The sequence below is a fragment of the Corythoichthys intestinalis genome, chromosome 21 (genome assembly GCF_030265065.1).
Source record: "Corythoichthys intestinalis isolate RoL2023-P3 chromosome 21, ASM3026506v1, whole genome shotgun sequence".
Taxonomy (NCBI): Eukaryota; Metazoa; Chordata; class Actinopteri; order Syngnathiformes; family Syngnathidae; genus Corythoichthys; species Corythoichthys intestinalis.
In genome coordinates this window covers 24,862,939-24,879,046 of record NC_080415.1, presented here as the reverse complement: position 1 = coordinate 24,879,046, position 16,108 = coordinate 24,862,939, and the positions used below count along the sequence as shown (strand labels likewise).

The 16,108-nt window shown below is 39.6% G+C and overlaps 1 protein-coding gene across 4 annotated transcripts in view; it reads left to right on the top strand.

Moving 5' to 3' along the window:
• The first annotated feature begins 6,570 nt into the window (after positions 1-6,570).
• kat6b (K(lysine) acetyltransferase 6B) overlaps positions 6,571-16,108 on the top strand; it is a 52,369-nt gene continuing 42,831 nt past the window's right edge. The window contains exons 1-2 of one of the 4 annotated variants that reach the window (XM_057825412.1): positions 6,571-6,717; positions 9,052-9,904. In XM_057825412.1, the coding sequence (XP_057681395.1) occupies positions 9,284-9,904 (621 nt within the window). In that variant the 5' untranslated portion in view covers positions 6,571-6,717; positions 9,052-9,283. Of the gene's footprint in view, positions 6,718-6,751; positions 7,745-9,051; positions 9,905-16,108 lie in introns of those variants that run through there. The other 3 variants (XM_057825413.1, XM_057825411.1, XM_057825414.1) reach the window with 3 other exon arrangements.

Sequence of the window (16,108 nt, the reverse complement as noted above, 5' to 3'; positions counted from 1 at the left end):
TGAAACCAAAGTTGAATTGTTTGGGAGTAACACACAACGTCATATGTGGAGGAAAAATGGAGCAGCTCACCAACATCAACACCTCATCCCCACCGTGAAGCATAGTGGAGGGAGCATCATGATTTGGGGCTGTTTTGCTGCCCCAAGGCCTGGACAACTTGCAATCATCAATGGAAGAATTATTTCAAAGGTTTGTAAGGATGTTTTGCAGGAAAACCTGAGACCGTCTGTCAGACAGTTGAAGCTTAAAAGAGGATGGATGCTGCAACAAGACAATGATCCAAAACAGAAGTAAATCAACTCCAGAATGGTTTCAGAAGAACAAAATACATGTTCTGGAGTGGCCAAGTCAAAGTCCAGACTTGAACCCCATCGAGATGCTTTGGCATGACCTAAAGACAGCGATTCATGCCAGAAATCCCAGGAATCTGACTGAACTACAGCAGTTTTGTAGAGAGGAATGGGCCAAGATTAGTCCTGATCGATGTGCCAGACTGATTTGCAGCTACAGGAAGTGTCTGGTTGAAGTTATTGCTGCCAAAGAGGGGGCCACAAAATATTAAATGTGATGGTTCACTTATTCCCCCCCCCCGTCATTGTTTGCATACTATCGTCATTAAAATATGAAAACATATAAATGTTTGCGTGGTTTTAGTTCGAGCAGACTATTTTTTTTATCTGTATGATTTTGACGGATCAAATCACATTTGATGGGAATTTTCTGCAGAAATGTGAGAAATTCCTAAAGGTTCAGATACTTTTTAACACAACTGTACATGATTACTTCTATGTACTTCTTTATTTCAATATTTAAAACTATCCCACTTCAAATGTATGCTTTAACAATTTGTATTTTAAAGAAGTAAAAAGTCTTCAGTAAGGTCTCAATATTGTCGACTAAGTTGTCAACAAGAAAAACACAAAAACCTGCTCCTTCCACACAGATGCACCCTGAAATAAAAGAAGGGTGTGGGGGGAAAGTGGGGTGCAGGATGGGGGGGCATTTGTGATTGGGCAAGATCGCCACTCACATGGCAGCTGGCTTGTTGGCCTCCCTCAAGATGACAGATGGCAAAAGACAAATACAAAAAAGGAAGCAGACATGATTAAGTCATGACAATGGAGGGGGGAATACCTCTTTTTATTCTGCGCACCGCTCTCACTTTCCCAGTTTAACTTTTCGTCTCGCTTCATTAACCTCGTGGAAACACAAGCACTGAAGCTATGTACAGTACACGTTGCAATTAATATTTTACAGTCAGTTGAATCTGATATGTTTAGGGGCTGGAACAGATTTATGCCTTTTCCCCATTCATTTCAATTGGGAAAGTAGATTTGAGATCTGAATGATCTGAGTCGTAATTGAGTTTCTGGATGGTGTTTTGCTCTGCAGATGGGCAGGACTGTTTGTGTGATAGTTGGCAAGGGTTGAGGAATAGAGTGGGGGCGGGGCAGGGGTGTGACGGGCTCGAGGGATGGATGTGGGCAGATTGCAGTGGTGGCACATGCTCCTCCAATTGAAATGATGGAGGACCTGCTGGGCCCCCCGGCTTGACATTCATTAGAAAACACTGCAGCCTCTCTATTCTTTGAGTCCACCTGCCCCACGGCCGCATTCGCACGTCTCATTTGTGGCCAATTAACAGCATGCTCATTGAACGGCATGTCCAGCGCACACTGGAAACATGACAAACTTATGGCAGCTCGACTCAAGTGAGTGAGACTGAAATCAAAAGGCAAACATGGCCCGTAGTGTCTTTTTGGATTAAATGTGTAGCCTTATGGTGGAAAATACTTGAAATTAGAATCATGCACATTTTATAAATTCAGTTTAGTATTAGTCATCCAATGCCTTTTTCCTCATGGTCCTTAGTCTCAACATTTGATACAATGTGTCCCCTTGATAGCGGAAACACTTTTAAAATTTTTAATTTTCGTTTTCATATGTTTAAAATCATCCAAAAATATTTTTTTCTCATTAACCTTAGTCTCTTCTTGGACAAATTGTGTCCTCTTTAAAGTGGAAAAGCTTTAAAAGCATATAATGTTCATCTTTTTATTCAATTTATTCCATTAAGTTATCCACTGCAGTTTTTTTTTTTTTTTTTTACTCATGGCCCTTAGCAGGAGCGTCACTAGACCTAATACAATACTGGGACACTGGCAAGTGGGCAATTTTTTTTTTTTAGCACTTATCTATTATAAAAAGTCAGAAATAGCACTTTAAACTATATATAATCAAACCAAAATACAAGTTTCTGTAAAAAGTGAGTTTTTTTTTCAGCCATCAGTATTCAAAATCAAAATTGGGACATCCCATGTTGATAGTCAATTCACCTCTGCTCATGCTAATCAACTTCCATCTCTTCTTCACCTCTTCCCACCCTCTGCTGCTCTACTTTGTCTGGACAGAAATGGTAATGTATCCCTGTGACTGTTATACAATTAAATAGTGTTTCTCAACTGGTAGGTTGTGACCTAAAAGTGATTTATGTTGCTTAGGTGGGTTACCTAGCTTACCTGTCATTCCTCCTTGCTTATTTATCCTTGCTTTGAGCAAATAACTTTCTAATGTCCATTTTCAAGAGTAATGCTGTTTGAGTCAAATAGAAATTAAAAAATAACACGTTGTTCCAAATTACAGGGACTACAGTAACAAATGAGCACACGTACAAAATTGTTAGAAGTTGTATCCCAAAGCTAGGCAATTAATTCATCCAGATTGATTCTATTCATTTTGGTCATTATATACCAATCAGACACAAACTTGTCATTCTATGATCACACCTGCATGCTCAATCACGTGACGTCTTTGAAAGTTGAACATATGCGAGTGAATAATTTTTTTAAAGTCTTTTTTTTTGTGTGTGTGTATGTGTAAACTAAATTTTAGACATCAATGAATGATTCTAAGCTGAAAATGACAGACATTTCGAATAATAAATTACTTACCTTCTTTTTATGGCTGCGTTGAAACAAAAGCGGTTGCGCGACGTCTGTAAACAGGGGTCTCCAGGGTAAAACGGACAAATTAAAAATAGTTCGGGGGGCTTAATGCGCCATGAAACTGCTATGGCCATATATAAACATATTGTTCTCTCAAACACAACAGCTCTTTCGGTTTGAAATACAGCAGTTTATTTTAAAGAGGGGTGCAAGAGCAGAAACTGCTTTTTCAGACTTGTCTGTGATTTCGAAAACACTCAGGTGACCTGAAGTTCTGCTCTGAGACCCCCAATTTGGCCAAACTCAAAATTGTCCTATATGCATGTGTGATACATCATTGGAAAGCTTAAAATCCCTATTTTCTGGGGGAAGAAAATTTTTGAACTGGAGGCATTTAAAAAAAAAAACGAGAGCAGAATTACAGACGCCATGACTTTAACGAGATATTATCGCGTACTTACCTTGTTTCGATCCAAAAACTCCATGTAGCATGTATCGCTGAGTGTCAAGACACAAGCCAGACTTTGTGAGGATTTTATGGGTGAAACACGGTAATATACCATAATAAGGGTCGCGATGCAGAAATCGCAGACATCAAGAAGTGATTGATATTTTCTTTTTCATATATTTACCCTTTTAAATGTTTTTTTTTTTTCAATTTTTCTTTGTTTGGATCCTTTATTTATTATCTAACATATCAGAGGAAATGCAACAGTAACAAAAAAAAAAATACAATTAAGTGAAAGTTATGAGGTAGATATCCGTGACTTTTTTACAGACGCTATTTTTGTAATTGTGATGTAATTTGTTTAAAAGTTAAAAATATGCGAATGAATAACTTTTCAAAGTCGTTTTTTTTTAAAAATTATCTTCATTTTATGGCTATGTTGAAACAAAAGCGGTTGCGCGACGTCTGTAAACGGGGGTTCCCAGGGTAAAACAGACAAATTAAAAATAGTTTGGGGGCTTAATGCGCGATGAATCTGCTATGGCAGCATATAGACATATTGTTCTATCAAACACAGCAGTTGTTTTGGCTTAAAATACAGCCGTTTATTTTAAAGAGGAGTCCAAGAGCAGAAACTGCTTTTTCAGTCTTGTCTGTTTTTTCTGCCATGTTTTTTTTTTTTTTAATCATACTATGGGGAAAAAATGAAAAAAAGATGCGAAATCTGATTAAATTAGGGCTGTCAAAAATATTGCGTTAACGGGCGGTAATTAATTTTTTAAATTAATCACGTTAAAATATTTGACGCAATTAACGCACATGCCCCGCTCAAACAGATTAAAATGACAGTACAGTGTAATGTCCGCTTGTTACTTGCTTTTTGGTGTTTGGCGCCCTCTGCTGGCGCTCTGGTCCAACTGATTTTATGTTAGTACCATGAGTGAGCATGGTGTAATTATTGACATCAACAATGGCGAGCTACTAGTTTATTTTTTGATAGAAAATTTTACAAATTTTAATAAAACGAAAACATTAAGAGGGGGTTTTAATATAAAATTTCTATAACTTGTACTAACATTTATCTTTTAAGAACTACAAGTCTTTCTATCCGTGGATCGCTTTAAGAGAATGTTAATAATGTTAATGCCATCTTGTTGATTTATTGTTATAATAAACAAATACAGTACTTATGTACCGTATGTTGAATGTATATATCCGTCTTGTGTCTTATCTTTCCATTCTAACATTAATTTACAGAAAAATATGGCATATTTTATAGATGGTTTGAATTGCGATTAATTACGATTAATTAATTTTTAAGCTGTAATTAACTCGATTAAAAATCGTAATCGTTTGACAGCCCTAGATTAAATACATCAAAGTTATTAAACAAAAAAAAAAGAAAGAAAAAGCTTTTTTTTTAGGGGGGGGCGCTACTTTGCGGTTTTTCACTTATCGGTGTGGCGCCTCCAGAAATTTTTCATAGGGGTGGCCAGATGGGGCCACTTAAAATCTTGGGGTGGCACACCAAAACTAAAAGCCATAATTTCAGGTTTTCATTATATTATTGCAGTAAAAAGCAGGGGAAAACTATCAGAAAGACTTAAGGACACGGCTACTGATATACTTTGGTGTATTGTGGAATATTTGATGTTACTAATGATTTAATGGGCATAGTCCATAACTGTCCAGTCAACATTTTGAGTTCCACAACAATTCTGTTTTATTGTGTTATGTATATATTAGGCATAAGGTGTACATTTAACTAGGGCTGTCAAACTATTAAAATTTTTAATCGAGTTAATCACAGCTTAAAAATTAATTTATCGTAATTAATCGCAATTCAAACCATCTCTAAAATATGCCATATTTTTCTGTAAATTATTGTTGGAATGGAAAGATAAGACGGATATATATACATTTAACATACTGTACATAAGTACTGTATTTATTTATTATAACAATAAATCCACAAGATGGCATTAACATTATTAACATTCTTTCTGTGACAGGGATCCACGGATAGAAAGACTTGTAATTCTTAAAGAGTAAATAAATGTGAGTTTGTACATTGTGACTAAATATTGCCATCTAGTGTATTTGTTGAGCTTCAGTAAATGATACTGAAGCGACTTAACTGTTCTGCCCAAATCCATGATGGGAAGTGGTGCAACCATGACTGTGTGTGGTGGCTGCAAATGCTATATCTGCGTTGGGTACACTACAGGGTGTTAAGAAAAAGATCAACTCCTGTCATTCTTCCCCACGTCGCTTCCCACAATTGCTGTGGGAGAGTTGACAAAGCTTTTGCCAATTAAAAGCACGGCCCCAATGAATGCTTGTATCTACTCCACTCACTTGACTCTGCCTCCTATCTCTGTATATAAGCAAAACGGCGCCATTGTAGGCTGTTTGCGGCAATGCGTGAATGAGTCGTACCGCGAATGCGTTAACTGCGATAAATATTTTCATGTGATTAATTTTTAAAAAATTAATTACTGCCCGTTAACGCGATAAATTTGACAGCCCTAAATTTAACAAAACAAAATGCATTCATTTGGGATGAAATGCATAATTGATGCTACAACCATCTAACGATATACTGGCAAGCGGGGTGGCCAGTGGGGTGGCCAACCAATTTATAGGGGTGGCCACGGCCACCCCTGGCCACCCCCTGGTGGCGCCACTGGTCGGAGCGGTATCTGGTCCCCATTAACCACGAAAAACGAGGGATCATTGTATTATCGTCCAAAAGACGAAGAATAAGACGAAAATTAAAAGGGCTGCCAAAAAAATACTGGTTCTTAGATAAATTGTGTATTGTGTGGGAATAGTCATCCACTGCCATTGATTCAGTCATATGAAATACTCCATGTCAATGTTCAAACTGCATATTATTCAAATTGTTTAAAATATTAAATCGCCTTTTTAGGAATAAAACCATCGAAGGTGGTACTTAGTGTGGAAAGTTTCAAAGAGCATTGCTTTAAATGGCGTAAATATTAGAAAGCATTCAACCTCACATGCAACTTCTGCAGTGGAGCTCAATGGATTGTGCAGGTGAGTAGCTACAGTGTAATATATGTGAAGTACTCCAGTGAAGGGAGGAGGAGGAGGAGGGAGGGAGGAAGGGAAGGAGGGAGGAGGAGGAGGGGGAGGGTACCATTTTGTCACAGGCTGCTATGTAGATTAACCTTTCAATTAGTTGTTATCAGCTGCTCTCCACGCGGCGAGCTCCGCATCTCGGATTATGTCTCCTTCTTCGTCTATTTGTTTTTCTCACGTCACCATCATGGAGACGAGACGACTCTGGGAAACTTGAGGTAAAAATATGTGCGTGTGTGTCTCCCTCCCTGCATGCAACTCTCCACTATTTTGGCTGCAGGGATGATTTGCGAGTTTAATGGCGATAAAAGAGGGGCTCGCGCGTGTCTTCAACGCGCAACGCCGCGCGGGACGTTCACTGTCATCGCCGAAAGATCGGAAAGCACACAAGCGACCATGCATTTTTAAAATTGCATAACGAGGCGTTTATGGGAAATTATCGGGGGGATTAACGGTGGGGAAAGGATAAAAAGGGAGGTGGTAGGTGGAGGTGCTGCTGGTGGTCGCCTTCACGACAAGCGTTCACACGTTTTTACTTCAGCCTTCCTCCCTTAGGAGTCATTAAACGCGCCACATTGGATCGTTGTCCCACTTTTTTTTTTATCGGCGTTTACGCCGTAATGAATCATTTAAGAGTGTAAAAAACCCCAGTCACTTTAAAAGCGCGACCAACTGTTTCAAGGAGGAATGTGTCGATAAGGTGGAGCGATGTAATGATGTTGTTTTCTAAAATACTGTTCTCGTTCGGTTGTAACGCGGTGTCGAATGACAACGGCGTCCATTCGGCGTGCACGTAGGAGCCAACTAAACCAATTTAGCGTGTGAATTAAAACGTTTTCCAAGCTGTTTGCGATAAGTGGTAAAGAAGCGACCGCGGAGCCACCTTAAGAGGCGGGTCAAGCGCTTGGGAAGTGACAGGTCAACCAGCCAATGGCGTTGGCTCACTTGTAAAGATTGACAGGTGCTTTATCAAACCAGCGATCGGATGTCGCCCGTTCACAGCCAATAATTAAGTTGTTAGGGGAGGGCACATTAGTGTCGGTGAGCTTTAATGAGACTCCATTGGATTGTAATCAGCGTCATGTCGGATTCGGTGTAAACTACAACAGTGTAACAAAATGGCGACTGTTTAGGTGACGCCACTTTTTAACGCTGACATTTATATGGCATCTGTCGTGTGTTAATTTTTAATGTTTTTTTGGGGGGGGGGGGTATTTCCCAGCTCGGGCTGACTTCGACTAAGAGGTTTGTTACTAACTGGTTACTACTGGGTTGTTGTGTTTCGCTGATGGGTTTCGCCTTCGGCGGGCGGCGGGCAGCTGTCAGGGGAGTGAGAGCATCGATTGTACGGAGTGGCGTTGAGCACTTTGTTGTGGCGGCCATTGAGCTGTCAAAAAGTGGCGTGCGAGGCAGCTTCGAGCGTGGAATGTCCACCTTGTCGTCATTTCTGTGCGGTTGTCGAATGTCTGTTAGTGTGATTATGACCGGAGAGTTTGTAGTGTATGTGGATATGTTAGAAAAGCGAAACTTGGAGTAGGCATTTGGAGTTGCTTCACAAGACGATTGAAGTTTGCGTTTTAAAACTTTACAAGTTATCCAGACATCTAGTCAGGGAGGCAATGTCATACTCTATTTAAAGCTGCTGTTCCGTTGCAAGTTACAACAATAATGTTACGGAGTGAAGTTGAGGAGAACATACAAAAAAAAAAAAAAACACTTAGCTCTAATTACAGACAACAGCAGAGCTTTATTTTTATAGTTTAAAAAAAAAAATTACCAGAATATCTAAAGTAAAATTATTATATTAGAATAAAGATTAAACATGCACATAAACCCTAACAACAGTGTTGTTAAAAAGTAACAGTTCTTAAAGTTTAAAATACAAATCTATTGAACTCTTAAAAGTTAAATACAACAGAACTGTACTTAGGCAGAAAGCCCCTGGCACACCACTAGAGGGAGTTTGCATGCCACAAGTGGCACTTGTAGCACACTGAGAATCTGTGGTTTAAGTTGAGTGCACTTTTTATTCCAAGCACAAGTTATATACCTCAAAACTACTTATAATTCTTTTTCAAATATGTTTCTGTAATTTATAATAGGTTTTATACGAGCCAATGACCTGACTGTTTGAACGAAAAAGAAGTGTTAAATCCAGTATGACAGTGTATTCCAAATTTAAACGCCGGGGGAATTTTGTAAGTTTTAGCCACAAACCTCTAAAACATGGAGGGAAAACAGTGTCAACACTCTCCTCTGAAATATTCTTTAACTTTATGGTTCATTTAGCTGCCACTGTACTGACACTTATGAATTTATCCGCATGTCTAATTTAGAATTAATGTCAGAGTGAATTCAATATTTTGATCTTTAGTCAGTTTGACCAAGGGAATAAGGGGAAAATTGTTGTTGTCTTTATAATTACTCATTACTTACTCCATTACCAAGCAATTTTCTCTGAATGTTTTGATTGCACTTATTATACCGGCCCAATTTATGTAGTTTGTAGGCTGTTCATATGTATATAATCACCAAATGTGTTTTTGTGCCAGATTCGTGGTGGGACAAGATCAAGCGCTTTCCTGCTTGTGGAATTTATCGTTGCCAACTTTTCCCCCTGAACGTCCGTTGTCCTAACAACCGGGATTTGACAAGCCAATTTGAACGGCATTGTGGAACGTACCTTTTTTTGACCTCGCCAAAGGATGTGGATTTATCCGGTGGCGCTTGGCAGCAGATGGGATTCCGCATGGATGGCGTTTTTGTGAGGCTCCCGGTCCAACCATGGTGAAACTCGCCAACCCTCTGTACACGGAGTGGATTCTGGAGGCCATACAGAAGATCAAGAGGCAGAAGCAGCGGCCCTCGGAGGAGAGGATTTCCCACGCGGTGGGCACGTCACACGGACTGGACCGGAAGACTGTCCTAGAGCAGTTGGATTTAAGCGTTCACGATGGTTCTATTCTCAAGGTTACCAACAAGGGGAGCACCTCGTACAAGGACCCCGGGAGCGCTGGGAGAGCCGGGTCAATCCTGCCTCCCGTCTCACCAGTTCCGTCCAAGGAGTCTCTATGGAGTTCCAGTGATCTCCGACACCTGGATTGGAATAAGATCCTTCGCAGGGCCATTGAGGGCCTGGACGACACGCACGGTTCCTCACTCAAGAACATCGAGCGGTACCTTCGGAACCAGGATGACCTCGCCGAGGCGGCCGACAACCCGGCCTTCCGCCAGCGGTTGCGGCTGGCGGCCAGGCGCTCTGTCAACAGTGGCAGGCTGTTCAAAAATGGCCCGCGGTACCAGCTTGGTGGGCGAGGAGGCACGGAGGGAAGGATGCCCAGGTGGTCTTTAGCCACCCCTTTGCTGTTGACCTCGGTGACGCTCCTGCCCCATGAGCGAGAACAGGTACCCTTGCGAGAATTTTTAAATTTTGTCATCAGTGGGAATCACTTTGCAAGCTGAAATGCTATCTAGATAATAAAGGTGTATTTGGTTTCCCACTGCACTGACATACAAAGTTTAACGGTTACGAATGGGACGAAATTTCCTAGTTTGCGCAAGGATACAATGTAAAAATGTAATGTCACACATCAAAAAGGGCCCGCTCAGTTTGTTAAGTAAATATATAATATTTATCACACATGTTGCAGACAACCAGCTGCTAAACTAACTTCAGTTCAGCAAACTTAACTCACTCATTCATCGACACCCACATCTCTCCTCTGTCTGGTACAAGTCCCATTAATTCTACCTAGCAACAACTGACTGCATACACCAAGAAAAATAATTCAAGCACACCCACTTAGCTAGCATTTTGCGTCACTCATAATGAATCCGTAATAATAAGTCATATTAGTAATTTTTTTGTCATGTGGCAACTTAAGTATAGAACTTTGCCGCTAGTCCTCCTGCCCTAGACTGCGTTTTGTTGTGTCGTTGCAGTCTAAATGTTGAGTAAACACTTTACTGTGTGGCTCTATGGGTTAGTGTTGCTGTCTCTTGTCTCCATAATAATAAGAGTGCACTGATAACCAGGAAGTCATGCTGCGCTTGTGTGGTAGGCACTTTGCTGTAGGCTTCCCACATGTTACATAAGCCCAGTCAAAGTGACCCATAAAGGATGTGGTCTGCTGTCTTATGAGTAGCTGTATACATATCATCTTTGGAAAAACTAAGAATTAATGTGCCCGGAAAATACAATATTATTCCCACTAGGGCTGCAGCAATCAATTATTGAAGTAATCGATTAGTCTATCAATGAGTTAGTTTGAATAATCGAGTAATTGGATTAAGAACATTTAATGTGTTGCAGATTAAATTTTAGGAGATGTAAAACAAAGGCTTGCTAAGATTGCACTTTCAAAAGAATATTAAAATGTGAATACAAAATAAAATTCCTGTTTTTTCAAATTATGCAGAAATGCACTTGCATTTCACAAGAACAATAACTGCATTTAAAATTAATTAAAATACCTGAACTTAGCCTCAAACAGCATACACAAATTAATAAATGAGGATCAAATTACAACAAAAGAACAATTGGCTAACTTGATTAGCAAAAGTTTGTTAGCTTAAATGCTATAAAATGCTAACGTTTTTTACAGTGCTCTTAACAACTCGTTCCACACATATTTCAACAAAAAAAACTGCAAAATTGACCTCTAAACTAAACTAAAAATGCCTAAACAATCAACGTTCGCGCAAACAAAAACTTACAACCCTATTTTGATCTTAATAGGGAGCAGCTGGATCAAGCCATGTTAGACGAGTTGTGTCATATTCACTGTTGCCGCTACAGGACAGTGTATCCACCTACAACCTTATGGTGGTCTTAACATGGAGCAGCTGGATCCAGCCATGTTAGATGAGTTGTGTCATATTCACTATTGCCGCTAGAGGGCAGGGTATCCACCCAAATCAATAAAACTAAATGCAAACACTTTCAAAACAAACCATTATAACGCCACTCTCATTAAATGAATCATCGAAGTAGCAAAACTGAATTCGAAGTTTTTTCCAATCGAATTACTCAAGTTAATCGATTAATCATGGCAGCATGTATTCCTACTATTCAATGAAAACTGGTCTAGTTGCTTTCAAAGCGCTAAACTGAGTGCAGTTCCTGGTGTATAAATTGAATTCATCCTCAAGGGACCCTAAAGGATTGTCCTCAATTCCTGCGAGGTGCATTGTTTTCTCTGCATTTAGCGCCTCAGGGGTGGTCGACAGCATGCGGCAAGATGGTGTCTATCACTCCTGGCTTCCTTCTCTTAACACGTCTAACAACAACAATGGCTTAAATGACAAGTCACAGTCAAACACTGAAGATTAAAGCGAAGAATAAAATCATCAAATTTTGACAAAACTGTTCAAGTCATTGCTATTTCCGTAAAGTCCTGTAGGTGGGCTAGTTTGGGTTTGAAACACTTGAATCTCAAGATAGTAAATAAGTGGTCAAGGGAAGACGTACTGTAGCCACTGGTTTGCCTAGACCAAACCAGTTAACATCTAGGCAACTCTTATTCTCAGACACTTATGTCACTCACCAGGTAAGGTCATGCCTTTTAAAACCATACCGTCATTCGACGTCACAAATATTACCAGTAAATGTTACCATGGTGTGGGGAAAATATCATCCTTAGAATTAGAGATAGACTGATTATCGGCCTGGTCGAATATCGACGCCGATATTTGGAAATTTGGTGCATATAGGTATTGGCCTTTTTTTTTTTTTTTTAACCTGACCGGCCGATATGAAAAAAATAATTTAAAACGGAGTTATTTCGGCTCAGATGCAGCGGTGCCTCTCTCTCCTGCCTGCTGTCTCCTGCACTAGTATTCACCCCGTCCTCCGATTGGTTAAATCGTATTGGTGAATGGAGTTACACTTGTGTTGCACCTTTCCACCTTTTAAGCCCCTGAAAGCACTTCACACTATATCCTCATCTACCTACTGGTGACACAGCACAAGGAGCAACGTGGGGTTTAATATCTTGCTCAAGGATACTTAGACAAGGTCATCAGAGCTTTCTTTGCTGTGGAAAAACTTAAGAGAGCTATTTATTTAACCTTTTATTCAACTTTATAAGAGATGTTTTGGAGTCTAGGAAATTCAGGCACTTCTGGAGCTATTATTTTCTATTTGTGTGATACAATAAACATGCTTTAGGCATTTGAATGAAGTTCAGTATTTGCAGTATTCAGAAATTTTCCGCCAATTTTTACACTTTTACTGCAAATAAATATCGGCTCCAAAAATCGGGTATCGGTCCTGAAAAACCCATATCGGTCGATATCTAATTAGAATATTTGAATGAAACTTGGTTTTAAACTAAGTACCTTGCTGAGACAAAAGAGAAAAAAATGAAATCATTATTTACACAAAACTCCAAAAATGGGCTGGACAAAAGTATTTGTACTAGACATGTGCCGGTTACCGGTTTCACGGTTTACCGTGGTGTGAAAACGTCGCGGTTTCAAAACCACTAAAATTTTCCGTCAAACCTTAGTACGGTATTCGCTATTTTTCATGTGCCAAAATGCAGCCGAAGTGGCTTGGTGCGGCAGCGCTCACCCTTCCCGTTTGTTGCCGTGAGTGTCAGTGACGCTATTCTTCTAAACAGCAAACCCAAAAACAAACCCTCCAAACACAAGGTGTACTTTTCTTCAATTTATTGAGCTCTCAAATCGTGGTGAAATATACAAATGAATACATTTAAAACGTTATACAATTGTATTTTTTCACATGTGAGTAGGTTCAACAGGATAGCAGTAGCACCATGAAAAAGGTCGCCAAAAACAAAACACACATTTTCCTTTCAAATTCAATATACAAACTAACTAAAACTTACAAAAACGAATGTTAGCCTAGGCTAAGCTGGGAGAGCAGCTTCGTCGACGTTTCATGTCTCACAGCCGCTGAGTGAGAAACAAGCTTAAATGAAGTATCGCGTCAAAGATCGCTAATTGCGAAACGAGGTCTCACTCCTCACTTTTTGTTTCAGATGAAACCTTTCCTCAACATATTTACATTTTAACTAACTTATAAAACTAACTTACACATCTTTAACTAACTTATTAACTTATGAATTCTTTGTTCTTTTTAACACAAAGGCATGACATCATGTAGAAGAGAGTTGACACAGTGGCTGAAAATGGCAGCTTCTCCCCCTCAAAAAAGTCATACAGTATATATTTTTAATTTTATTTAGAAGTGTTTTTACTTTTTTATAGCAATTATTTTGTTCTTGCTCTAATATTGAGCAACTTGAGCTGTGGCTGTGGGTATAGTCTAGGTTCTATTTATTTTAATTTTATATAAAATATTTGTTATTTTTTGTTAGTTTATTTATTTTCACATTATATTGATGTTCCAATTTGCAAATATGTTCTGGAAAAAAAAAACTGTTCAATGGAAAAAAGTTTTTTTTTGTTTTTTTTTTAAACCCATACATCTCAAAATTTTGGAGCTATAATTCAATACCGTGATACCGTGAAACCGCGGTATTTTTGCTCACGGTTATCGTACCGTCAAAATCTCATACCGGCACATGCCTAATTGGTACCCATTGAAAAATCATATGATGCTTCTCTAATTTATGTAATTAACAGCACCTGTTACTTACCTGTGGCACATGTGGCATTAACTAAATCAGACTTGCAGCCAGTTAAAATGGATTAAAGTTGACTCAACCTCTGTCCTGCGTTCTTATGTGTGTACCGCATTGAGCATGGAGAAAAGAAAGAAGACCAAAGAACTGTCGGAGGACTTGAGAAGCAAAATTGTAAGGAAGCATGGGCAATCTCAAGGCTACAAGCCCATCTCCAAAGACCTGAATGTTCCTGTGTCTACCGTGTGCAGTGTCATCAATAAGTGTAAAGCCCATGGCACTGTAGCTAACCTCCCTAAATGTGGACGGAAAAGAAAAATTGACGAGAGATTTCAATGAAAGATTGTGCAGATGGTGGGTAAAGAACCTCGACTAACACCCAAACAAGTTCAAGCTGTCCTGCACTCCGAGGGTACAACAATGTCAACCCGTACTATCCGTCGACGTCTGAATGAAAAGGGACTCTATGGTAGGATACCCAGGAAGACACCACTTCTGACCCAGAGACATAAAAAAGCCAGGCTGGAGTTTGCCAAAACTTACCTGAGAAAGCCAAAAATGTTTTGGAAGAATGTTCTCTGGTAAGATGAGACAAAAGTAGAGCTTTTTGGGAAAAGTCATCAACATAGAGTTTGCAGGGGGGAAAAAACGAGGATTTCAAAGAAAAGAACACGGTCCCCATAGACAAACATGGCGGAGGTTGCTTGAATTTTTTGGGTTGCTTTGCTACCTCTGGCACTGGACTGACTGACCGTGTGCATGGCATTATGAAATCTGAAGACTACCAACAAATTTTGCAGCATAATGTAGGGCCCAGTGTGAGAAAGCTGGGTGTCCCTCAGAGGTCATGGGTCTTCCAGTAGCAATGACCCTAAACACTCTTCAAAAATCACTAGAAAATGGTTTGAGAGAAAGCACTGGAGACTTCTAAAGTGGCCAGCAATGAGTCTAGACCTGAATCCCATAAAACACCTGTGGAAAGATCTGAAAATTGCAGTTTGGAGAAGGCACCCTTCAAATCTCAGAGACCTGGAGCAGTTGGCCAAAGAAGAATGGTCTAAAATTCTAGCAGAGCACTGTAAGAAACTCATCGATGGATACCAGAAGCGGTTGTTCGCAGTTATTTTTTCTGAAGGTTGTGCTACCAAGTATTAAGCTGAGGGTGCCAATACTTTTTTCTGGCCCATTTTTGGAGTTTTGTGTAAAATGATAATGATTTATTATTTTTTTAAATTCTCTTTTGTGGTTTTTCATAGCAAGCAAAATAAATGAAGATATTACTACTAAAGCATTTGTAATTGCAATCATTTTCTGGGAGAAATTGAGCATTAGCTGACAGAATTTCAGGGATGTCAGTAGTTTTGGCAGTACGGTATATTGTAGATTTGATTAACTCATTGACTGCTGCTGACAGTGAGACCTCTATCGCCATCAATGGTGGCAAATGTGTTAAATGATGCGACACGACAAGCCATTTGGAACACCATGTGATTTAAGCAGTTTACCTTGCCTAGCTTGTACATTTCGTCGGGATGTGTGAAACGTTAATTTTTTTTTTTTTATAGATGTGACAAGGTTTCATACACGTACAGAGATGTCGCCTCTCTCTTCGCCAGTTTCACAGTGAATAATCAGGAAGTGACACCTCCAATTCTGCAGCCATAACTCTGTGACTGTCTGTGAACCCCCACCACCTTTTAAAAAAGATATATTTAGTTCAAAAAAGAAAAAAGAACGATGTAGAACAAATGTGAAACCTGTATTTGACATGTCCAAAGCCAGTCAAGATTTACCTTGCACTTTAAACTGTCGAGACTCCTCAGCCTCATTTTGTGGACACACAATGACTGCGTTATGTGTTGATGAAAACAGGTACTTTGCTGGTGGAAAAGAGCAGTGTTGGCTCACAGTTTATAAGAGTCTGAAGAGACTATGCCAGGAACAAAGACGAGGAATTGGATTCCCCCCCTCCTTCTCTCCTGCTGTGTTATGCAACCAC